The sequence below is a fragment of the Zonotrichia albicollis genome, chromosome 2 (genome assembly GCF_047830755.1).
Source record: "Zonotrichia albicollis isolate bZonAlb1 chromosome 2, bZonAlb1.hap1, whole genome shotgun sequence".
Taxonomy (NCBI): Eukaryota; Metazoa; Chordata; class Aves; order Passeriformes; family Passerellidae; genus Zonotrichia; species Zonotrichia albicollis.
Window position 1 is genome coordinate 68,501,543 of NC_133820.1, and position 25,721 is coordinate 68,527,263.

Sequence of the window (25,721 nt, forward strand, 5' to 3'; positions counted from 1 at the left end):
TTTTTTTAAAATTTTAAATTTAATTAAAACAGAATCACAGAATCATTTAGGTTGGAAAAGACTTCCAAATCATTGAGTCCAGCCTTTGAGTGATGACCACTGTGTAGACCAAAGCATCGAGTGCCATATCCAGCTGTTTCTTGAACACCTTCAGGGATGCTGACTCCACCACCTCCTTGAACAATCCACTACAAGGTTTAACAACCCCTTTTGCTGCCACAGAAGAGGTAAAGAACTTTACCACAGAAGAGGTAAAGAACTCTAGATATGAATGTAGACTTTTTAAAATGTCAAATTTATTTCCTTCTTTACAGAAGAGCTGCTCTGGTCTGCAAATTAATGGACAAAATAAGTCTTATTTTGATTTTCACATTGTATGTGCTTAAAAAAAGATGGATTTCTGATGACAATCCCTACAAATTGAAACTCAAATTAGATTTTCTCTTCTCATATACTACCATTTTACAACCAACTCTGAAAACCTTCAGGTTTTACTACTCCTGCTACCCCTAGCTCTTTGTGCTACAGTACAGAAACTGTACTGCAACATATAAACCTGTATATATGTACAGACACAGAATCAGAGAAATAAAAGCACTGGGCGAATGTAAAAGCTGCCATTTGAGTTTATACTCCCCAGCAGGAACTCCAGTCAAGCAATGTTCTGCACACAGATGTAAAAGGGATTTTTCCATGGCCTTCACCTCAGGCTCAGAAAGCGGATCTTAAGCATGGCAGGAAAAAAAGCAAAACTGCCAACTCCATTGCAAGATTAAACCTAGAGCTCCTTAAAACCTACCTATTTTAATTAATTATTTTTATGTGAACAACAAAAAACATACATATCAAAGCTTTAAAGTAGCAAATTTATATTTTTTTATACCAGGACTTCCCTTTGCTAGTTTAGTTTCAGTACAGATGATCCTCCCTAAGAGAGTATTTACAGACAAGGAAAAATAGTTAAACATTAGGATATTTATTTTGGATACAAATATTTACAGAAAAATACTTATAAAAATTAAGTATTCAAATTTTAATGGACTTCAAAAAAGCTTAATGCTTTCACATCTTATAAAAACATGTTGCCTTTACTGTGCTCAAATTTACTATTCAGATCTCTGGATTTCTTTATAAGAGCTTTCTTTTGTGCTTCATCAAAGCGATTGATTTTGAGATCCTGCTCTCGGTCAAATGGCCTTCTTTCCTGAGGTTTGCTCTTTTCTTCAGATGCTTTGCTCTTCAGCTTTTTCTGGTGGATGTCCATGAGAGACTCTGACCTCTTTGACTCCTGGAAAAAATGGGGAGGAAGAGGAAGTAAAGTATTAAATAATATCAACAACATACAGAAAATTCAAATTGAAAGACTGAAGTCAGGAAGGCTAAAAATTCCAGAAAAAGAAGACAGCTTAGTAACTGTATATAGAATGATAAATTTAGCATACATGGAGTAGAAAGTAGAAAGCCTTGGCTAGGCTAAAATAATAATAATTCACTGATGTAGATGGCCACAATTTTGTAGGTAGCCATGATGTTGTTGAATCTCCGCAGACAACACAGATAAATTATAAACATATTGCAAAATAAATATAAAAGTTGCTCTGACATTATTGGCAGAATGAAGACACCATGTCAAAAGAAAGATCTCGAAGTACAGGCCACGTTTCCTATACACATCCCTAAGCACCTGGATTTGGTCACTGCTAGGGGCAGGAGCAAGCTAGACACCCTTTCAATCTTCCATGGAATATGATGGGTTTTTACATGTGTGCTCCTAACTTTGAATCATCTGTTGACAGCCCACAGGACAAAGTCACAGGCTTGAGCTGAAGCATGTGTTTTGCCAACTCACTGGCTTCAGCTGCATTTCTCAGAGAGCATGATCCAGCTCAAACACAACATAAAACTACAGCTGATTTCACATAGGAGCAGGATTAGCTGTCCCAAGACCATGAGGTCCCTCATTTACTCAGGTACAGTGCATTTGTGTATCTAAACCAATTCTCTCATCAAAAAGTGCAAAAGTTGAGCAGCTCTGTTTTCTCATGATTTTCCTTCACTTCCTGTGCAAACACTTACTACATTACACATGCAAATAATAACTTATGCATGAGTTAGGAAAAGATTCTCATGGAAATTAAGACAATACTTATTCATGATGCAACTGTGCCAGCATTGACAAAACTGCACCAGAGAATGTATGTTGTATCAGCATTGAGAGAAGAAACTACTTTAAGAATGACATCTGTTCTAGTGAAGTGTCCTTAGTAAATGTCAGTGGAGAAAGAAATAGGAAAGAATAGAGAAAAAAAACTTTAAAAGAAAAATAGCCACAAAACCACCTGAAAATCAGAAATGAGATTTAACAAAAGAGAGAAAACAAATAAAAAAACAACCCAAGAAACAATGTTCTTAAACTTTGAAACAACTCCACGAATCTTAGAAACAGCAAAGGCCTGTGCATGTTTTATTCCACCAATGGCAGAGAGCAAAACCCATAGTTTTACATGAAAATTATTCTACTATATTCATAGTGACAAGAGAAACAGACACTAAAGAAGAACCTTAAGACAGAATGCCAATAGCTCTGGATTTGCAAGTCTCTAAGTCAGGAGAAACATATCACTTAATGAACTACAAATAAATTATCACAAGTTAAATTAATTATCAGATAAACATGTAAAATAAGGCAAAGATGTGATTCTCAAGTTAAATTGTCCTCTCAAGAAACAAGATGCCTTCTGTAGGATTTCAGGCCATACATCAGGGAAGAACTGGAAACAGAAGCTGTAAGGCAGGCAATGGTCCACACACTTTGAGGAACAGGGCTGACTGACAGAAAAGTGAGAGGGAATTTGACATGGAGTTCAGATTTCTAGTAATCAACATCTGCCTGTGAACATTATCTGCTCCTATAGAGACTGAGAAAAACTACATGTGGTGATGTTCCTGTAATGAGTAGTTAATGTAATTAATGACAGGGGGTAATTAATGTAGTGACCTGCTTAGCCCATCAACCCTTTTTAGGTTAGTGCATATGTTGGCCTAAAAGTTAAACCTGCATTGTTGTTTTATTCTTGGGATGTCAGTAATTGGGTGAAGCAAGCTAATATTTGAACTCAGGTCCCAGCAACCATGTCCTGACATGAGAATGATTGAAGGAAAGCACCATCTAAAACTGAGGCAATATACACAAACCCAAATTCTGTCACTTTGCAGAGGACCCAATCCTGTTCTTGTTGATGTTAATGCCAAGCATTTTAATGTCTTAAAACAGCGGTAGGTTTGGGCACTAAAAGGGAAAACTGTAGTGGCATCACCATGGAAACCAGAAGCACTAGAAATGAGAACCAGAAGAAAAGTGAAGAACTAATGGAAATAAAGGAAGTATTTTGTGATTACACTTACATTGTATGAAGACACCTGCTCAATAAGCCTCTTGTCCCTCCCAGATAATACCATTTCTTCATTATCCTTACTGCTTGACTTTTTTGCCTCTTCTCTTTCCTGGTGAGTAGAAGAAAATCACATGCTACAGTAATCAGAATGTCTGAAGTAAAAAGCAAGCAAATCTATATCTACTTTAATTAAATCTGGAGGGTAAAGGCCATGATAGAGACTATCAGATATTTTCTGCTCAGCTTGATGGAAGAAGAAACTGGACATGCTAATTGGAAAGTCAATGAGCTGATACAGAGTATCTGACTACTACAAAAAGGGAGCAGAAATGAATGCATATCATTGATATATAATGCTGTTACTTCATTGCCTTTATCTTTAAATCTGAATTAGTAAATTTTAATAACAAAGAAAAAATCTGGGAAAGAAAATTTCACCGACCAACCCACAGTATCTTCACTTTGTTTTCACAGAACATCAGTAACACCTACTGCCTGCAAGTGTATATGAATAAATAAATAAATGCTCACCTTGGCTTTTCTCTCTCTGTCAGCTGGAGTATCTGTCCAAATAGATCTATCACCTGATTTGTCATCAGCTCGTCTCTTGAATGTTCTTGGGCCAAATCCAAAGCTTTTCAGCTCAGGTGGAAGCTCTGTCATCCATGATTCTCTGGTAACTTGTTTGGGTTCATCCTTTGCAAAAGAAGTAGGGGTGGAGGGAAGAGTGAAAAAAGCATAATCAAAAACCACTGCCTGAATCTCTTGGCTTCCAGCAGAAATCACAGACTCTTTTTCTTTACCACCTGCACACACATAGCATCCCAAGTAGAACTGCAACCAGGTTTACACAGAAATAGGCAAAGAGAAAGACAAATGCACTCCAGCAACAAAATACTATAAATTAAGAAATCCAACTCACGCTGTCTGCTGCAGTAAGCTTTTCTTTCATTCTCTGAGCTCTGCGTTCAAACTCTTTAGCCACATCAGACTCCACTGGTCCTTTTGCAGGCATTGGGCCTATTAAATTGTCTTCATCCTCGCTGCTATCTGTCAGCTTCCAAAAATAAAACATTTCTTTCAAACACAGTGCTAAGAGCATCAACAAACACAGTGCTAAGAGCATCAAGGAACACTTCAGCTCTATAGAATTACAATGACTTTGTTTAGAAGAGCATATAAACCTAATGTAACGCATTTCCCACACAACAAAAACCTGGATTAGAACTCCAGATTACACCTGTTCTAGCACTTGAACACGGATACTTTGTCTCCATTTTGCCAAAAGCAGCATCTCTTGTCTGAGGCAAGACTGCTGGTAAAGGCAGGGGCAGCACACAAAGCCCTGCTGCTTTACATTGCTCTGCACACAGGCACGCAGCCTCTGTGGCCGTGGGTGAGTTTGGAACACACAAGCATACAACTTCCTTATTTTGGGCTTTACCATCACCAGCAACACTTGGATGCATTTCCCTAATAAGGATCACAGTTTCACACTGCAAGAACTGTCGTGAGCTCAGATGCTGTAAGGATGTCAGAAAGAATGGAGTGCAAGGTAGGGTACTGGTGGCACACATGGTACTATGCTCCTGCAAGTACAGCATCTCCAACTAATCCTTTGGCTCTGTCATTCACTTCAATCCCTCATGGATCCCTTCAGGAGGAATTTCTTCACTGCAAGGGTTATCAAAGGTGATCAAAGAACAGGCTACCAAGGAAGTGATGGAGTCACCATTCCTGGAAGAGTTCAGAAAATGACAGGATGTGGCCCTTAGTGCCATGGTCTATTTGACAAGGTGGTGATTGGTCAAAGGTTGGACTCAATGATCCTGGAAGTGTTTTCCAACTTAACAATTCTATGATTCTGACATTGCATTCTAAGGAATTTTTTGAAGAAGGGCTAAAAAATTATATTTGTTAGGGACTAGATGCCAATAAAAATCTTTCTACTTGCCAGGGGTTGTACAAAGAGGTCACTGGTGCCTCCCTCCAAGTTCAAACAGTACAGATGCGGATAGAAGCAATACTAGACAGAAAATTGTGATGCCACAGTGCCCTGGGTGCAAAGCTAAGGTGCCCAATATTTAAAAAAGTGCAACAATATCTACAAAAGTGCAAAGATTTTGCTACAGTCTGACTGTGCGTGATAAAGCAATGGGAGTAGGATGACAAGGCTGTGTAGTCAGGAAGCACAAATTGAGAATACACAAGGTGGTGATTCATTAGATTCACTAAAGCAAAGTGAGGAGTCAGCATGCCTCTAAAGATGTACTTGAATACAAAATAATTAAATACATTTTTTAAAAAGCCAACAAGAAATTACTCATATTAAAAAATAAGAAAAATAGTATTATTAGGAAGAGGTAACAAAAAGATAATATTAGGGAGAGAAAAAAGGTAAGTTCTGTAATACCTGTAAAAAAGCTAGAAGATGCATTTATGAGAAGAGAGACTTTTTTGTTTGCAAAATATAAAAGCAGACAGCAGACATCTCTGCCTCAAGAGATTTGTCACTATGATAAATTGCTTAATCATTATTTGGAGTTATAAGACGATGAGTACTTCAGAAATGTCAGATAATCTTTCTGCACGATGAATTACAACACCCCTCACTGTAGGAGGTTGGAGAATTATATTCTTTGCAACTGCTAACCAAAAAACTGAAGTTTCAGAGCAGTCTTTGCATCCTTCTTTCCTAGTGTGTCTAGCATCTCCCATAGTATCTGGGAGTTACTTGCAAAAATGTGTTTTTAAAATAAACAGAATAACCATTAATTCTCCCAAGGAATTAACACTCAGTTTAACACAGCATGAGAGAGATTCACTTGCCTAAGCATTGGTATCCAGCACCATTTTTGGTGTCTTAGTGTCTCCTGCCTGATGTAAGAGGTGCTGCTCAGGAAGGGTATGACCTTCTCTTAAAGTGCTACTCCCTACCTGCCAGGCCCTCCCACAGGCAATTTGGATCCCTCAGAATGGTGCTGAAAGCCCATGTTCAGGGAGTTCAACCTTCCCCATAGCTGCATTTTGTCACACATCTTGTTCCTCATTGTTCTTTAGTAGCACATGCATTATTCTGCAACCAGAACTTCTACCTAGTTTTTACCTAACAAGACCAGAAAAGTCAAAAATTGTGAACCTAAAAGACAAGTAAGTGTCACTGTCCTGCACCTGACTCCCAGTTACAGGTATTGTCCTGCAGTTGCTAAGAACAATTTAGTGACACTGTAATGCCATTCTTGATTGTATTCTTTTGGATAAACTTATTTAAAGGTTGTAGCCACCAGTAAACATCTTTAAGGAGGTGAAGATGTGTTTTCTGCCTGCAGTTCAGGATGCCAAGATTGCTTGTGTTCAGTGAGTGCACCACCTATTTAACAACAAAAGCAAAACAAACCAGGCCAGTCTTTTTTGTTTCTTTTTTTTTTCAAAGGCTTATTTATGCTCAAGTATTTGACTCCAGCAAAAATATGCCAGACACTTTATGGTCCAAAATTAAACTGTCATCCTGAGAAGTATCTGGTAGTCTCTTTCGGGCTGCAACTTGTTTTACCATTTCATATAGCTTGTACTAAAACAAAAGGCCTCTCTCTGCACAAACCTGGGGACGGGATTCTGATGGAACAGACGGTCCTATGAAACATCTGCTACTTCTGGTGTCCTCTGAAGCTTTCCTAAAGCCAGGTGGTAATGCAGGACCTATAATGGGCCTTGACAGCGGAGGGAAAAAAAAATTGTTTTTTCAGTTGAGGGGGAAAAATCGGTATAAAAATCAAACATCAATGAGAAGTATGAGTTTCCTTCCTCCCCACACCAAGTGTGCCCCTGTGAACACATACTGTAGAAATAACTGAATAAGAGTGCCTCCATTTTCCAGGAGAACCTGTGCAGGCAGATTTGATCCAAAAAAAAAAAAATCAGAACCAGGAAAGTTGCAGCATGTAGTCAAGGAAATCCACTTTTTTCTTCCTTAGCTTCTTTCACCAGACTCAAGAGCAATGAAAGGTGATAAGACAAATATACATTCCTCCTTCACAATCAACAAACCCAATTTCCTTGTTCTTGTCTTGCACCTCAGTTTCATTGTCCTTTAATAAGCAGAAACAGTGAACTGCTCTGATTTTATTTTACCTTGGAGTGGGAAAGAGAAAGAAAGTTTTGTAGTCCAGGTAACTTCACAGATTTGTTTTTAAGCAATAGCTCTGCAATAAATGGTAATCAGCTGTCTCCACAAATACAGAAAGGTGAGAATCTCTTTTCAGTGGTGAAAAGACTACTACAAACTGAGCTCAAAGAAACGGTGCTTGCTTGTATTGAAAGTCTTTTGAATGCGCATTCCTCTTAATAATCCACCATGATAGTCTTTAAAGCTAATAAAAACTAATTAAAAGCTTAAACAACTGTCACCTGAAGACACATCCAGGTGACAGTATTCTCAGAATGTAAGAGGAGACTTTGTTTATTGTGACCTTCAGTTGTGAGCTTTAGGTTATTAAATGTAACAACACCTGAATTGAATTTGCTAATTATGGCCTTTATTCAATCCCACTTAATCTAATCAGGACAGCCCTGCTGCAGTGATATTGTTGCCAGGGTGTAAAGAGGGGAAATAAAAGACTCCCTGAAGAACCAACCACAGATACACAGACATGAGCAATAAATATGAGCTCAGGCCAGGACAAGGCCACTGGTGAGGTTTTGAAACCAGAAGAAGTCTGGGTTAATTTTGAAGTTCCATCTCCACCTAGCTGCTACAGTTTTATCTTCCTTCCTTCCTTCCCGACTACTTTCTTGTTAAGACCATGTTTTAAATTCCTAATGTAATTTAAAGAGTTTAAACTTATACAGATATAGCAAAAAGCATCTTTTATTTTAGTATACAAGTACCTTTAATCTGCCTGGAGAGATAGAGAAATCAAACTATAAAAAAAGCTCTCTCCTGAAATTTATTTATATGAACATCTCTGTGGTGGGCTGTATCATTGCAGCCTGTGAAAAAGAACCAATCCCAAATGCTCTGTCTTGATTCTGTCACAGCTCAAAAGCCCTTTAGGGAACAGAAAAGTTGTTTTCATATCCTTCCTTCCCATCCTTTCCATTCTTTATGCTTTTTCTTTTCCACTACATAAATATCTCTTCAAGTCTTTCCTCAGCAGTACAGAGTTGACATGATCCTTGACAGTTTCCTGGATGTCCAAAGGGTCTCTGAATAGGTGAACTGAATCTAAATACTAGTAATATTTTAACTCTGATAATATATTTACTCTAATAATATATTAATTACTAATAAATAACTGGTAAACACATTTTACTGCTGTAGGTAACTTCAGTACCGGTACCATGTCAAAAAATACCCCCAAACTTATGGACTAAGTGTTAATTTAAGGACTATTGCATTTCATACATGGCAAAGACTGTTCTCCTGTAGTTGGACTTGGAAGTCCTTGCTAATGCACATTTCGAGATGGGTGTTTCAGCATTCTTCTGATGCATAACATAAATTTTTTTAAGATCACCTTCACTCTTTACCTTGATGTGTGAACACTTCAAAAATATTTATGAGTGCTGCACTTCTACCTAACACTGATAAACAGCAATATAATCTTCAAAGTTGAAGGAAATCTTTTCACATATATATATTTTATGCTGGAATGATTCAAACCATTTTCAACAAGCTGCAGATTGCCACATGAGCTGCCCCTAATCATGAACACGTTGCTTTGACAAGTCTGGAAAAGATGTAAGAGAATAAAAGCTTTCCTAAAAGAACGAGTATGTCACTCACACAGAGCGGACAAACAGCCTGTCCCTACACTGAAACAAACGACCTGCATTTGTTTCAATTATTCATGGCTCAGTTGGCAGCTGGCAATCTGCTCAAGGCTAAGGGCAATGCAGCAGGCAGACAGCAGCATTGTGTCTGCACCCTGCACGGCTCACACGCCTCCCAGACTCCCAGGTGTGCGGGGGTGGAAGGCAGACAAGGCTCTTCCCACACATCTCACTCTTCCCACCTATTCAGGGAATCAGACTGGGTGCAAAACAGCTCTCCTCAATCTGCTTTCTCAGTGTGTGCTAGGAGCAATTGTATGGTGAGGTAGGGAAAAACAATACAGTGAGTGCCAAGTGCCTTCTACTGCTTTAATCTATTGCAGACACAGAGCAGACTCCTGCCTCAATGTCACAGAATATTCTGGGTTGGAAGGGAACCACAAGGACTATCAAGTCCAGCTCTCGAGTGAATGGCCCCTTCCTCTTCCATTTTGCCATGAGTATTCATGTCAAAAATCAAGAAAGTAAGAAGGCTACCTCTGCTGATATTAGAAGTTACAAACATTTATTTTTTTAATAAAGATTACATTATTTTTAATGACCTGCTATATTTTATAATTAAAATAATACTTAGTGGATACACAAGAAAAAGTAAAAAAAAATTAGTTGTTTATGGGACCATCAAAGCACCAAACGATCCCACTGAGCATGATACCCACAACTACAAAAGAGTTTTTTGATTACAGCAAAGTGTGACCAAATGTACATAAGAAAGATATTTCCAAATAACCTTAGTTACATAAATTCTTGCTTAGTTACATAAATTTTATGCTGCCAAGTATCATAAAAATTTATGCAAACTAAAAAAAAAAAAAAAGAGGAAAGAACTTTGAAATTTCTTTTGAGATGGTATATTTCACACATAGCTCAATAGTAAATTGAGACACTTTCCTGGAAATGAACACTCATACCTGACAGGCAAGTATAATTTTATCTACCAACTCCTATTGCTATGAGGAAGATAAAAGTGATCAAGGGACTCTTGTACTTCTCATCAGGAAGTATCCCCTTGGAAGCACCCATTCCACTATGGACTGTAATTTCAAATTATAGAAGGAAGTGCCCAGATTAATGTGAAGACTAAAAGGCTGTGAGACACTGTTGAGTTCTGTATAGAAATTTGGGGGGGGAAGTATTTTATAACTGTAAGCAATCAAATGAAAACTTCCTAATAGAGACCATAAATAATGTTTATTTGTGTAGACCTGACAGCCTCTTTTCTAGAAACCTACAGCGTTCATAGTAGTTTTGTACCTGGAGACGTGAACAATAACCCTTGAGGCATTAGCAAAAGACATGGTACTGCACCACACACGAGGTAACTGCCCCAGTCCCTCACAGATCTGAATGAACGGCACAGAACTACAGGTCCTTGTACCTATCATTTGTTTTTTCTCCACTGACCTGAGACCTATCAAAAGAAATGGAGGAAATTTGACATCCAAAATACATCTCAGAAAATTTACATGAGTTCTTTTACTCTCCTTCCAACCTGGCCTAGGAGGGCTGGTGCTCTGTTTCAAGGGAATGCTGTTCTTGTTCTCAGAACATGGAGGAAGCATTACCTCTAATAATCTCAATCTCCAGTGCACAACTGAAATGTTCTGTAATAGTGACACAAAACATTTAATCTAAAATAATTGTGTTTTGAGGAAAAGAATCCAAATATAATTCCATTTTAATTACCTCTCTGGAGAATCATCTTGTTTTTTAAATCCAGGTGGAAGAGCTGGCCCAAAAAAGCCATCATCATCATCATCTTCATGAGTTCTTTTCGGCTTTCTGCAAATACAGATTTCACTTAATAATTACCTTGACAAGCATAGCAATTATCTATGTTTTAAAAAGGAAAAAAACCACATAAAATTATTTCATAGGGTCTTCTCTACTAAATATCCTGCTGTTACCATGGAAACAGTGCAAAAGGATCCAAAATGATTTGAAGCAATTAAAAAATTGGGAGTATAAGATTCACTTCAAAAACGTTCTGACATTTAAAAAAGAAAAAAAAATTTAAAAACAACATTAAGAATGCTTTTGCTGTAGAAAGAAGTTTAGTATAATGTTGAAATACCATTTTCTAGTCACAAAGTAATTTAAAATTCAGTACTTTCCCCATTTTTATATGCTGTCTGCATTTTGAGTAGTATTTTTCCTGTTCAATTCTAATTAGCTGAAAAATTATTGACTAAGAAAACAAGAAAAAAAATTAATAATAATTACTCTAGCACTCATTAAGACGGCATAATGGCCTTCAAGTCTCTTGTACAAGGGTTAGAGCAAACACACACAAATTCTTTACACAGCAATTGTGAGCAACCAACCCAACAAATGAGTAACTGCAGACTCCTGTTACTTGCTAAACAATTCCGTTTTTTTTCATTAGAGTTGACTTAACTGAATGCATAAATCCATAAACAGGTCCTATGGCCTCTCAAAGAAAAATCAGTATACCAGAACCTGTGCAAACACACAAGTAACTAATACTAATGCCCATGGTAAGTGGTGTCTGTCCTTAGCATAAACACGCAAATTTGCAGAACTAAAACAAAACATATAAATACAGAAATCTGGCTGCCCCAAATAATTTAATTGCACCATAGGATGTCAAACAGGTCAGCTGAACATTTTTGGCCATGGAGAACATGGATTCAAAAGTTTTACCCATGGTAAAGAGGTACAGGTACAGAGTTTACATTTTTTTATACAACATTGTCCCTTCTTCATAAATTGGACACATTACATTTGCAATACAATTTGTAAATATGCAAATAACCCAAAAACATACTCACTTGGGTGCTGGATCTCCTTCTGTCTCCTCTTCAGAGTCTCTGTTTGTGTCTCTGGGTAGAGGAAGAGATTCTGAGTCGTCATCACTGTCAGGAGTTTCTGAGCTACAGCTGCTTTTGTAGTCTGGAGGCAGTGCTGGTCCTGCAACTGAACATCCAGAGTTATTTGGGATTGAAAAATCACAGAATGGTTTGGATTGGAAAGGACCTTAAAAAGTATCTAGTTCCAATCCCCCTGCCATGGGCAGGGAACCTTCTACTAGACCAGGTTAAATAAGGATACCTACCAAATGTTTCAAATAAGTATGATCTACCATGGCATCTCCAAAACACATATTTACTTGGATTTAAGCTTATTTAATCACTGCTCTCTCCAGCATTTAGAGAAGATATCTAAACAAATTTCTAAAAGCTACTTCTTTCAGCACCTTACTTCCATCAACAACCTACCCTGAACTGCTCTGACTTAGAACATTACTGATCCATTACTACATAAGTATCCTCTGGAACAGGACTAGAAAGCCCTGATTGTGTAACAACTAATGTACAATGGATGTGGCATAAACCAGTATATTTTAAAGAAACACTTTTATTAAAGCATTTGAAGCTTACTAGTGAAGAAACACATCATCTGTACATACACAGCGTGGGAGACCATAAATTATTAAATGGGAGCATTTGTGACCATAAAGTATTAAATTAATTGCCAGCCTGCTTTGGGAATGGTTTAATGATTAAAGTTATTACCAGTTCAGCAAAATGTGAAGAGCATGGACAGATTTAAGTACTCTGCTGAAAAAGGGATGATTTAGGCATTCAGAAAATGAATTCAAAGAATTGTTGCTGTCAGAAGGCCAGGGCAGTGGATGGAGCTCTCATGCTCCAGTAAAACCTTCATGCTCTGGGGTAATATCTCAGCAGAATTACAATTCAGACACTAACACTGCTAACGGGTCTGAGCTGCTTCTGGCACTGTGCCCACCAGCAGACACTGATTTTTAGAGATTTATTTGGCTACAGCACCATGTGCAGTGCGTCCAGAAGCAGCATAGCCATTGACCCAAACAGCAAATGCCCTCCAAAGAAGACCCCTAACACAGATACCCTCACAGGCTCAATCAACAAGGAGTCAGCTGGAGCAAGCAAAAACCAGCAATGGTTCCCAGGTAAGAGGCCTTCCCAATCCAGGGCAAGGCACCATTTACACAAACACAGTGCAAACAGCCCATGTTCCCATGTAATGGAGATTTGATTCTACAGATGATTTAGCATCCTGAGACACAGACACCATTTCCCCTCTTAATATCTCAAGCACTGCGTACAAGACTTGCAGGACAGAGAGGTGCTTGGTGAGAAAAAGACATTGTTCCCTTTATGAACAGTCAAGGGTCAGATGAAATGATAAATGGTGCCAGGAAATTAGATCTGCAGTTGAAGAACTACAACTTTTTGCTAGTGCAAAATACAACCTAATGCATGTGATGGTTCCATTGTTAGCTGACAAAGGCTAGGCAGAAATCAAGTCCTTCGAGTGAGCTTCACAAAGCTTTTAATCATGTTTAGCACAAGACTAGTTACAAAGCACCCAGGCACTGGATGCACTTCTTTATTTCCTGTTCTAATGGAAAAGACTTTGCTTGGGACATACAAATCCATTTCAGCACTAGGAAGGAAAAAAAAAACCACCAACCAACAAACCACTTCTTACACCCTGAAAAAACCAAACACAAGACCCTAGCCTATAAAGGTAAAATAAGTTCAAGATGAAAGAAACAAACAGATAAATGATAAGCAGGAATAAAAACTGCTATCAATAAGTCTCCTCTTCTGGTATGAAAAGCACCACTTGAATAAAAGCACTTAAAGTCCAAACAAAAACCTGCAAAACTGCTTTCTGCAGCCACCTGGTGCCCTGACATCATGCAAGCAGACTTCATTTGCTCTAAATGCAAAAGAAAAGACTTGGAGTGGAAGGAACAAATGCAGATACAATTTGATGAGTCTGATACTAGAGAGGAAGAGAGAAATTAGGAGTAGCTTTGTGAGCTGCACAGATCTAGTAAAACCAAAACTGTTTAAGGAAGGACAGTGGTCCCACTGGCATGTTGTTCAACACCAGGGCTAACACCAATACTTTTATCCCAATTCCTCTCTGTTATGTTGGCAAAACTTTGCAAGGGCTATGCAATAAGCTGGATCAGGGAGCTTAAAAAGCATAAAAATAACACTGCAAAACACAGCACTCCCCTGAAAGAACTATTTGTTAGTGGAACTGCAGCCTAAGCAGGACAAGCAGAAATTAAACAGAGACTGAGACTGACTAATGAAGGGAAAATGGCATTTAAAGCCTGAGGAAGAAAAAGTCATTTGACATGGTGAAAAGAAATGGAGGGGAAAGAGACTTGGGATTAAAAATTAATATGATCATGGTACTGACTGAGACTAACAATCAGCACAGGCAAATATACAGCTATGGATCAGGATGGTTTGGGGAGCCACAAGAAAGAGCAGAAAGGTAGGAAAGCAAATTGCTAAGCATAAATTCTGTGAGCAAAGAAAGAAAAGGGTGAGGAGGGAGGCCAAGATCTAATCAGAAGTTTGTAAAATTCACCAAAAGCCACAGAAAAGTGGAAAAATACAGATGAAAGGAGGAGCAGAGGAGAGCTCAAAGAGTTAGGAAACTAAACCTAATGAGGTGAGGAGGATAAATGGATGTAGCAATGGCAGAGCAACAGAAAAATAAAGTAACCAGAGCTCAGAACAATTCAGAACAGAGCAATGGGATAAAAATGTATGTGAAGAAAATGTTTGGGATAGTGAGGAGTGAAACAGGACCAAGTGAGACTGAAGTGAATGTTTCACAACTACTAGAAGTGACCCATCCCACTAATGAGCTGGCTCTGGTGACTATCTGCCTGAAAATTAGTCAATTCAATTCATAAACCAAATTAAAAGCTACTTTTTGTTTTGTTAGGGTTATTTCTGCTGTATTTGGGGATTCTGAGCAAACTACCACACCATCAGACATGTACTGGGAAGCTCTCAAGGACAGACAAGGCCTTTCAGCTCCAGCACAATGGTAGATCAACTCAGACATATCAACACATCCATGTGTGGCCTCAATGCTGAAACAGACCAAGCTCCCTTCTGTGCCTCTGGCTATTTTTAGCCATTCCCTAGCATTTCTTTCCTGCTGGTACAAGGACAGCCCAGAGGCAGGGACAAATGGGCCAAAGGAAGTACAATTCTTCCAGCAGGAGCACAGTTAGTCCAGCTTCAAAGCACCATCGTGAAGTGAAGAATTAGCAAATAAGTGCATCCCATGGGCTGGACAATGGAGAAGGTAAAGGATTTACTAGGGATGAGCTTTGGGGTCTGTCCAGCTACCATTTGCTTGCACCCTGCTCCTGATTAAGGGTCACAGGAGTATTATTAGCAACCTCACTGACAGCACAGGCAATGTGGTTTGTCCCATGGTAAGAACACCAGTGGGTATCATGGGACAAAGTGTCTGGATGCTTGTATCCAGAGGGGTGGCAGAATGGGGCTCAGGGGGGCTGAGATCTTTGCTACTGACTGTGGTGCTCATCAACCTGCACAAGGGTAAAAATGCTGCTGGATGCTGGGCCAACTAGTCTCCCAGGGCTGCAGACAGCTCCCAGGTGGATTGTCTCCAGAAGGAATGTGTTAGCAATAAATCTGGTCATAATCATACATAGTCACTCTCCTATTTCTTGTGTCTGTCTGAGAGCCTTCTCTTGTGCCTGAGAGTCTTCTCTGCCACAGACTGCTCAAAGTCCTGCTTTCTTGCTGTTGGGAGACAGAAAATATGAAAGTAGACTGAAAGAACAAGTGCTCTTCAAGAAAAGCAATGAGCAGCTCAAGTATCAGTGAGACTACTGTGACAGGAAAAATATTGGAAAAGCTGCTCAGCTTTCAAAGGTGAAGCATTTCTTAAAATAGTTAGAACACATAGGAGAAGTTGTTACAGAACAAATTCTAGGCCCATTTGACTCAAGACCCAGCAAGTGTTGCAGCACAGAAGGTGCTGGTGGCAGGCACACCGTGTGATTTTTGTCACTCCAGGCGCAGGGCTCCAGATGGAGCTGCAGTTCTGTACAGCAAAGTGTGTTATGCCAAAGTACTTGTCTCCTTTCTTCCTCTGCACTGCAGCAGTCTGCCTCATGGGGTGAGCAGGGATACTATGCTGCTGTAAGTCAAAGTCAGAAAAAGTTTGTGAAAATTATAAAAACAAACAACCTGCCAGTAGCTGGAGTTTGGGGTTTTTGTTTGTTTGCAAAGGTAAATAAATTCCTTCACCCACTTCACACAGGAATTTCCAAGCAGATCTTGGATCAGTTGCCAGAGCAACTGCAATACCATGGAACTGATCTACACAGGGACAAAGAGGGGACAAACTCAGCTGATTAACCTAAACTAGACACTGCTGAAACACCCAATGTCACAAACCCATGGCCTAAAGACAAGTTTAAGTTGTTTTGTTCATACACGATACAAATACTTGCAGCATGCTCAGTGTGTTGATGAATAAGGCATTAACACAGATATGGCCAGGAAAGGCAGCACCAGCTCATGCAGCCAGGGCTTCTCCATAAAGCAGAGATGGGGTCACAGAGCTTGATGTTGCCATGGTGTCAGCTGATGCAGCAGCTTTGTCCCTCTTCCTACTGCTCCCTCTTCTGGATTAAAAAATTAGAGTGCAGACAAGTACAACAAACCTTTCCCATCAAAACTGCTTCCTTTGGAGTAAGCGAACGGTCAGTGGCACACTGCTAGAAACTGAATATATGAACTAGTGCCTTGAATCTGGATTAAAGGCAAGGAGTGCAAACGCTCAAAGTGCTGCTTCCAGAGGTATTACTGACAGAGGACATGCAAGAATTTCAGTGAGGAAACTGAGCTCCACGGCAGAAGAGCCAGCCTGGCAGTCAGCTGGTCTCGGTGGGATCCCGCCTCTGATGTGACAGCTCTCGACAGGACAGACCCCGGCAGGAAAGGCACCACAGCCCCACTGACCGGCAGTCTGCTCCACGTCCTGAGGTACTGTGCCTGGAAAACCACAGCTGACGAAGTGGTTTGGCTTGGCAAAGGAAAGCCCGCTGCACAGGCCCGGCCTCCTCCTTTCCTACCCGCTAAGTTCACACTTGGAGCTGCTGAAGAGCACCGGCTTCAAAGAGCACGGGAGACTAGAGCGGGACGAAAGTAAGTGACCGAAAGCAGTATTTTTCTAAAACTAATTTTGGAGCGTTTCATATCTGTAGCATTCCATCGCATACGGCGCTTGTTTTTTGGTGGTTTTTTTGGGGTTTTTTTTCCCCCTGAAAAAGTGACTTGTCATGACCGTCCCGGTGAGTTTAGCTCCATCCAGGCGCCGCACTGGCGGTGTACACCCCGCGCTGGGGAGCCCCGCAATCCCACCTACGTAGCATCCCGCTCCCTGGAACACGGGCTGCAGAGCCGCTCTGCCCCCCTCGCAGAGCACCTCCCGCTATGGAACACCGGCTGCAGACCCCGCTGTGCCCCCACGGAGCACCCCACGCCGCGGCACAACGGCCGCAGGGCCCCGCTCTCCCACCGCGTCCCTGTGCTCTCACCCTGGCTGAAGTCCTCGCCCGGCTCGGCCTCGGCGCGGTGCGGGAAGCCGGGCGGCAGCGCGGGGCCGATCAGCTGGCGGGCCATGGCGGGGCCGGCTCGGCGGGCAGCCCGGCCGCCCTCCCCGTCCCGCTCCGCTCCCCTGGTCCCGCCCCTGCGGCGCTCCCGGATGACGCCGCGCCCGCCGGGAACGAGGGAAGGAGGGTTCGCCTTCCTCAGCCCGGACGTGACGCATTCAGCCGCCGCCGCCGGAGGGCCCCACGTGGTGGTGCGGGAGCATCGCGCAGCGGGGTCTGCACAGCCCGGCGGTCTCTCCGGGCCCGACATGAACCCCTTTGCCTGGTACCCGCCGCCCCCGCCGGGGCTGCCTCCGCCGGGCATCCCCCCATCCTTCTTCTGCCCGCCGCCCTCCTGGGACGCGAGCTTCTGGGCTGCCCCCGTGCCCTACCCGCCGCCCGGCCGCTACCCGCCGCCCGACAGCCCCTACGCGTCCGCCGACACCTACTCGCAGCCCAAGAGCTACTCCCAGCCCGCCGAGTCCTACTCGCAACCCGCCGACAGCTACCCGCCCGCCGAGAGCTACTCGGATCCCGCCCAGAGCACCCCTCCCGCCGAGAGCTATGCCCAGCCTGGCCAGAGCTTCTCGCAGCCCGCCGAGGGCTACCCGCCGGCTCAGAGCTACCCGCAGCCCGAGAGCTTCCTTCCCCCTCATGGCTACAGCTCGCCGGGCGCCTGGTTCCCGCCGGCCTACGGAGCGCGGGGCCCGCACGCTGGTGAGGGGCAGGGCAGGAGCCGTCCCTTGGGCCCGTGGGCTCCATCCCATCCCATCCCATCCCACGCAGGCAAGGGGCCCGGGGCTGTCCTGCACCCTTGGGGCTGCAGGACTCTCCTCCAAGCACTTTGGGCATGCAGCCATCTCTTATTTCTTCCCCAGATCCTTCTCTGTTGCCCACCGAGGTGGGAGGGGGGGATGTATCTGTGAATGGCTCATCTTTTTTTTTGCTCTGTTCTGAAGGTGGAAATGGTAATTTCTCCCAGAAACGGCAGGGCAAGCAAGCGCCTGCGTTTAGTAAACATTGCCCAGAAGAAAATAACAAGCCAAAGGTACGGAGTGCGGTCCCCAGGGCAAGAGGGACATGTACGTGTTGGCCAAGGAAAGGCCATGAAAATGATTAGGGGGTGGAGCACCTCTCCTGTGAAGGCTGAGAGAGATGGGGTTGTTCAGCCTGGGGAAGAGAAGGCTCTAGGTGGAGCCCTACATCATCGTTTCAGTACTTTAAGGGAACTTAGGAGAAAGATGGGAACAGACTTCATAGTACAGCCTGTAGTGGTAGAGAAAGGAGTAATGGTTTTAAACTGAAGCAGAGTAGATGTAGATTTGACATAAGGAAGACTTTTTATTATGAAGAGGATGACATACTGGCACACATTGCCCAGAGAAGCTTTGACTGGCCTGTCCCTGGAAGTGTTGAAGGCCAGATTGAATGGGGCTTTGAGCAGCCTGATCTCATCTAGTCATAGACTGTCCCTGCCCATGGTGGGGGGTTGGAACCAGATGATCTTGGAAGGTCCCTTCCCACCCAAACCATTATGTGGTGGTGTCAGTCTGATGTGACTTGTCCCAAGGCACTATAAGAGATCCCATTCTCCTGTCTGACCTGCTTGCCCTTAGAAGAGAGCAAACGTGTGACAGTCTGTAACTCTTGAAAGATACATGTCAACCAAATTGTTACACAGGTTTATGTCACCTTGCTCTGGTGATGCTCAACTGCCTCAAGTAGTGCCCTGTTACAAGGTCAGGAGCAGCCAGCCAGATGGCACTGATGTGTGTAGCGGGAGAAGGCAGGGTCTGTGCTGCCCTCTGAACTTGTGCCTTCATGGGAGAACAGTCATGGTCTGTCTTGGTAGAGAAGAACATGAGGCTTTAGCCTAAATCTCAGAGCCCTCTGCAAGTCTGTGCCAGCCAACTGGTGTGTTTGCAGAAGCAATAATTGATTGAAACGTGGTAGTGGGAAGAGCTGGGTGCAGGGCGCTTTGTTTAGAAGATAAGTAATGGGAACTTAACTTCTGTATTATGTTAGCTTGTCTTTCAAACCTTTGAAACATGTAACTGCTTTATTAACAAAAATAATAATAGTGTTTCATGACCAACTAAATACAGGAATATCTTGTAACTGCAATCCTGAGATTTCTTCTTTTTTTTTTTTTTTCAGACCAAAAAGAAAAAAGAGCCAGTTTTCTCTCATTACTGTGATACCTGTGACCGTGGCTATAAAAATCAGGAGAAGTATGATGAACACATTTCACAGCATAAGCAGGTTAATGAGTTTGGCTTCTTTTATTCACACTTTGATTTTTTCCTTTGTGCCTGACAAACAGCTGTAGTCACTCTTTGAACAGTAGACATAGGAATAAGATTCCAGAGCTTTGTCAAGCATTAGTGGGGTATGAATGCTGTATGTTGGAGAGGCTTCAGCTGTATTTTTGGTTTTATTACTGAAGCCTTTTAAACTGCTTTTCTTGTGAAGTATTACTAAGTCACAGGAATTAATTCATTGATACCCCTATAGCATGTGCAGTTTTTGTGTGTGGAAACATTTAAAAAATTTCCTTTATTGAAAATTACCAAAATTTGCAAGTACCAAAATTTGCAAGTACCAAAATTGGAAATTGAAGAGTCTTGCAAATTTTTATTTTAGGTAAACTTCACTTTCTCTTCAGTTATCAGATACATTGCCTACACTGGTTGTTCTAAAACCAGATGAAATTTAAAAGTACATTTTCTTTCTTTGCTGTTTTTACAATCACCTTTGTTGGCAAACAGGGTAACTTACACAGCCTGTGCAACAAACTGTACATGCAACTGGCACTGAGTTTATTTAAAGTGTGCTCAAAAGCTTGTTTATAATTTGTGTAAATTGGTGTGTTTTAAGTTCTCCCTCTTATCTTGCAGTGCTCAGAAGAAGGTTGCACTTTCAGTGCCCATGAGAAGATCGTTCAGATACACTGGAAGAATGTAGGTAACCCTCTGAGCCCAAAATAGGAGTCTGTGCCATCTTTACCATAGCCCCTTTTCTCATTCTTCAGTGGTTTCCCTTCATTCGTTTGGAAAGAAAATGTATCCTCTCTGAGGAGTATGTGTTTCAAGACAATATTGTGGATGAAAATTTGTTAAATACTACGGGCTTTTCTTAATGGATTCATTTTATCATCTCTGTGTACACTCACACCAGTTTTGGAGGTGCAAACAGTGTGATACCACTATGCCTGACGTAATGATGTTTTCTTTTTTAATTTGTGGGTTTTTTCCTTCCCCTTTTAAGCACCTGTAAAATACTTTTTCCTTAGGCACATGCACCTGGTGCTAAAAGAATAAAATTAGATAGTCCAGAAGAGATTGCTAGATGGAGAGAAGAAAGAAAAAGGTAAGACTTGTGGCCTGTGGATTTGTTTTGCTGTATTTTCCCTATGTGAGCAGGATATGACAGCTGAAGGGCAGGAGCAGCACATAACTTGCTGTTTCTGCTGTTACGTTGACCCTGGAAAATTCCTGCAGCAGTGATCTGTGTCAGGATGCATGAGCCAGGAGAGTGTGAGCTGCAGAGATTATAATAACTTAAAAGATTATAATAGAAGGCGAGGTATCAGCTGAGAAGGAAACAGCTTTCCCAGATGCTTGATGTGGTATCCCAGGCTAGGTGAATGTCTCATTCCTTTTAGCCTCACCACGGATCACATTTTAGGTCAGAAGTGTTTGTGTGGTGGTTTTTAATGGCTTAAAGATCTGGAACTACTGACTACAACTGTAATACTGTGTGCACACTTCCTCAGCTAAGTTGTCCCAGTGGACCATGCCAGGGAGTTTTCCTAATTTTTAAGGGCTTTCTGTATTGCTTGATGTTTTTCTAATGAAAGAGAACGAAAACTGTGAATGATACTGTTCTCGAGTAGTCTAACTTACATTGTATGCAGGGTGCAAGGTAAAATTCTCCTATAAGCAGTATTTCTCACTTTTTCTTATCCTGTGATATAACAGGGTGTAGCTTTTATCTTGACCAGGATTGAAGTATTTATCTCCCAGATTTGTTTTTTTTCCTTCAGAGTTCAATGGGTTAAAATCCACGCTTTCCCAGCAGGAGAAAGATGCTGCAGGCTTTCCTCACTTCTATTGATAATTTAGAATATAGTCTTGCAAGTGATCAGTGCAAGAGTTTTGTTTCCACGAGCAAGAGTCCTGTATGCAGAATAGGAAGTGATATAAATTTAATTTTGAGATCAGTGGTGATGAGCTAGGACAGTATACTAGTCACATGGGGTTTTTTTAGTGAAAATAAAACCCAGTGGTCTGATGGAATCCTACTGATGTATCCACCTTGCATCCATGTCAAAAGACAATGTTAATGTGTTCTGGCTTTGAACTTCGCTTCCCTTAATACAACTTTGCACTGTTTTTGTTGAAAAATAAAAAATAATGGAATTTATTGTAGAATTTTTTAATTGCCTTCCATCCATTTTGTTTTCCTATATGGAGAAGCAAAATTTCTCCCCATGTAATTTCATTCTTGGAGGCTTTAATTTTTCTTGGGACATGGTTTCAGCTTTTTCTGCAAATTTCTGAAAGGCAAAAGGAAATCTTACCACTACGTCAGCACATCACAGCAGTCAACTGTTGCACCTGCTGTTCATTTTTTACAAATGAAAATAATCCATAGGTTCTTAAAAAAAAAGAACAGCTTTTTTGATCAAGAAACAAGAGATTATTTTCTCCCTTTTTTAAAATTCCATCATTAACTGGACAGAAATTGGTTGTGATCTCTGCAAATATAAGTTTGGTGTTAGATAGGCAAGTTTTGGTGCTATATCAGTTCTCCTTCCAAGGTTTCCTTTTATTCAAAAGATGCTTGAGGGCTTGGTTTTTATTTGCTTTCAGTCTCCATATTGCTGTTGTGGTTGTTTTTGGTGACCTAATTCTCTAATGGTAACTCCAAGGAAGAAGATCCATACTCGTATGCAGTCTCTGAGAGAGGCTTTACTACTCGTTTTCAACTTTTCATACACTTCTCTGTTTTGGGAAGTGTTCAGGAGAGTTTCTGTCCAGCAGCTGAGGCTGAGGTTTAAGTGTTGAAATGATGTTTAAGGTGTATATGTCAGTATGTGCTCTACTAGAGCATTAGGGAGGTGGGAATTGAACATAAAATTATGGATATTGTTTGTGTGAGGAGTGGGTGCTGCAAATCACAGCAGCCTTTATCGACACTTAATTGTGAGGGTGGTGCTCTGCCTGGGATGGTTTTGCTGAGCTTCTGAAGGATCTGATGTCGGTTTTAAAGGTGAATGTGATTTGGCTGCAATACAGCATTGCTGAAAGCCTTTGCTCCCTGCAGCACAGTAACATCAGGGGACATAAAGTCGTGTGGTCACAGGCACCAACCAGAAAAGGTGGAATGGGATTAGGACTGTCTGAGCCGAGGCCACTAGATGGAGTAGTGCATTATCTTGGTACTTCAAGCCTTCGTGGGCATCGTATTCAGCCCATGATGGATGGGTGTAGAATGACTACCTGGGTGGCTTTTGTTACTCTTTGTACAGCGAGGAAGCTCTATGAGCATCCTTCTTTCTTTAATTAAAAACAAGGGGGGGGGGGCATGGGAGGCAGGCAGAGAGAGAAAGCCAGCTGGAACTTTTGTGCAGCATTAATTGGGTCACCAGCAAAGCATCACTTTAGTACTGAAGGTCTGTTGTTGACTCACAGTAAACACTGCATTGTACAGAAAAGAGGGACACCAGAGGGAGTCTGAGCTATTAAGCAGTTTTGGTTTACAGTGACAGGAAAAAACCTTTTTCATTCTAGAAGCTCCAATCAGAGCTAAGAATGAATCTTTTTAGGTCATTAATAGTTTGTTCCTAATTAGGTTGCCATGATTTAATATGTATGTTTCCATGCTGCATCCTGTCTTGCTTGTTCTTTCAGCCATTATAAATAATTACTTGCAGAGTTGAGATTTTTCTTCTTAATTAGCTGCTCAATTGTGTATCCTGCTTAAAATCTTCAAGAAAGAGCTTGTGTTTAAAGTGTAGCCTTACTCTCATAGAGGAAGGAGGAGGAGGAGAGCTGGTAAGGACTATCTCTGGATGAGGCATGCTGGATTGGAATGCTGTTTTCCTGTTGAACCTGCTGAGCCAAGAAGTCTAATTAAGTAAAGAGCAATAGAGATGAAGTTCCATGGGATCTCAGGGTTTCCCTGTGTTTTGCAGACAGATGGTTGTGAAGTCTGACATCAACTTTTCTTGTTTTGATTTGTCCTGTCCCTTCCAAGTGTTGAGAAATGTGCTGTCTTCAGCATATTTTTTCTTTAACATGAGCTTAAAGAGAATTATCTGCAATGCATTTCCTTAATGTGTCAGAATGAGGTATTGCTGTCTTCCCTACTCCACAAGTGAGATCTGGGTCCTGCCAGCCCATCTGTTTCTCACCAACATTTCTTGAGCAATGGTTATTAGCAAGAATGTGGCAAGGCTGTTTTAGTGTTAAAGCGAATCATTGAATTTACTTTTGCTTAGCTCCTAATATAACATTGAGGGATTTTCTTGAGCTTCTGTGTTGCTTGTAAATTCTCCCATTTCTGCCCCACTTTCTTTATTTTCTTGGCATTGGTTTGTTCAGATAGGAATTGTCTGTTGTATTTCCTTGCAGTACATCTCACAGGCTGAGCATGTGCTTTGTGCTTGAAGTTCAGTACTGTTAATCACACCACTTCTAATTAATTTGTGGTTTTCTAGTTGCATAATGATAATCCTAAAGTAGTTTGGAATCCTCCCTGGTGTTGTGTTCATAGTAGTGAAGTATGTAATATGGAAAATAATTTCTTGTTACTTGGTGAAAGTAGAGGAGACAAAGCAAAGTAGAAGGGATGTGTCAACAGATCAAGGTAAACATAGATGCAATAAAATTTACTCTGATCTGCTGGAATAGATCAGCAATGAAACTGCCTCAGCTAACATATGGTTAAATTAGATGTGGGAAAGTTAAGCCAAGATTTTATCAGCGCTGTTGGGTCATTTTTATTCCCTTTGGGCTATCCATGTCTCCTTTGCTGTTGGCTGTGCATATGCAATTAAGAACAGCTCAAGAAATTTTTGAGGCATTTTACTCACAGTGCTGTTCCTAATAAAATGATGAACTTGTGTAGCCCTTGACTCAGGAATTCGTTGTATAAACTGCTACAGAAACAGGTCTCTTTTCTGTTAGATGTTAGCAAAGCTCTGTTTCTTCACTGCTTACTAAGAACCGCTTTACTCTAATGTTTATGAAAGCAAGACAGAGTATGCTGGCCTATAAAAAAATGCATGGCTCTGGCCAGTGTGTTCATTTATCAAAAAAAAAATCTATTCCCTAAGACACATGTGTTATTGATTAGGCTCAGTGTCACTGTTCCCTGTCTCTAGAAGCTTTAGGGTATCCTTTACCTGCATGTCTCACTTAGTTGGGATATATTTAATATACTCATCTTAACCTGAAAATCAGTTTTCTGATGCTATCAATTTATTTTGAAAGGTTTTGGATTGTAGAAGTGTGTACTGTTGGGATCTGCAGCTGCTATGAAAGAGGGCTGCCTTCTCAGGCTGTACTGGCTTCATGAAGTCTGCTGTGCCAAACCACCACATCCTGGTTTAACTCTCCCTTTTACAATAAGTTCCTTAGGTTTGTAAAGCCCTGTGGGGATGGATGAAGCTCTTTGTGTTCAAGCTCTGACAAGTTGTTTGCAAGGCATAAGTGCTGGGGTGCTTCTACTTCAGTGGTGTTTGTAGGTAACATTTTAGGAACATCATTTTCTTAGGAGAGGTGGAGGGCTTGCCATCTTAGAAGGGTGCAAACCCAAGTCAGCTCTTGGGATTTAAGCATATGGCCTTTTATGTGGAGGGGCCCAGTCAGTAAAGGCGTGAGGTAAAGGCAGTGAGTAAAATGCCATTTAACATTTGAGAAGAGATGGAAAAGATAAACACAGCCACTACAGATGCCTTCAGATGTGCTTCTGCAGGCATACTGGGACTTGTGACTTGAGCTCTCGCCAGCTGTCAGTTACTGCCTGTG

The 25,721-nt window shown here is 41.3% G+C and overlaps 2 protein-coding genes across 3 annotated transcripts in view; one reads left to right on the forward strand and one right to left on the reverse strand.

Annotated features, from left to right (window-relative positions):
* Window positions 1-17,768, reverse strand: GPALPP1 (GPALPP motifs containing 1). Of its 2 annotated transcripts, none has more exons than XM_074535448.1 (8): window positions 17,632-17,768; window positions 12,020-12,164; window positions 10,914-11,009; window positions 6,997-7,105; window positions 4,318-4,452; window positions 3,927-4,091; window positions 3,406-3,504; window positions 1-1,288 (listed from the first exon to the last, which is right to left on the reverse strand). In XM_074535448.1, exons 1-8 carry the CDS (start codon window positions 17,714-17,716, stop codon window positions 1,070-1,072), a joined length of 1,053 nt encoding a protein of 350 aa, XP_074391549.1. In that variant the 5' UTR covers window positions 17,717-17,768; the 3' UTR covers window positions 1-1,069. The 2 variants fall into 2 exon arrangements, with proteins under 2 accessions (XP_074391549.1, XP_074391550.1); XM_074535449.1 differs by having other exon boundaries at window positions 12,020-12,158; window positions 17,632-17,765.
* NUFIP1 (nuclear FMR1 interacting protein 1) overlaps window positions 17,715-25,721 on the forward strand; it is a 19,810-nt gene continuing 11,803 nt past the window's right edge. Inside the window, exons 1-5 of the mRNA XM_074535447.1 lie at window positions 17,715-18,402; window positions 18,645-18,733; window positions 19,843-19,947; window positions 20,583-20,645; window positions 20,978-21,054. Of these exons, the coding sequence (XP_074391548.1) occupies window positions 17,715-18,402; window positions 18,645-18,733; window positions 19,843-19,947; window positions 20,583-20,645; window positions 20,978-21,054 (1,022 nt within the window). The remainder of the gene's footprint in view (window positions 18,403-18,644; window positions 18,734-19,842; window positions 19,948-20,582; window positions 20,646-20,977; window positions 21,055-25,721) is intronic.

Excerpts from the sequence above, each read along its gene's own strand:
- GPALPP1 (XM_074535448.1), bottom strand. The coding sequence starts at position 17,716 with ATGGCCCGCCAGCTGATCGGCCCCGCGCTGCCGCCCGGCTTCCCGCAC. Across the intron at positions 4,092-4,317 it reads AGCTTACTGCAGCAGACAGC|GATGAACCCAAACAAGTTAC; the intron begins GTGAGTTGGATT and ends TCTTTTGCAAAG. Across the intron at positions 1,289-3,405 it reads AGCAGGTGTCTTCATACAAT|GAGTCAAAGAGGTCAGAGTC; the intron begins GTAAGTGTAATC and ends CATTTTTTCCAG.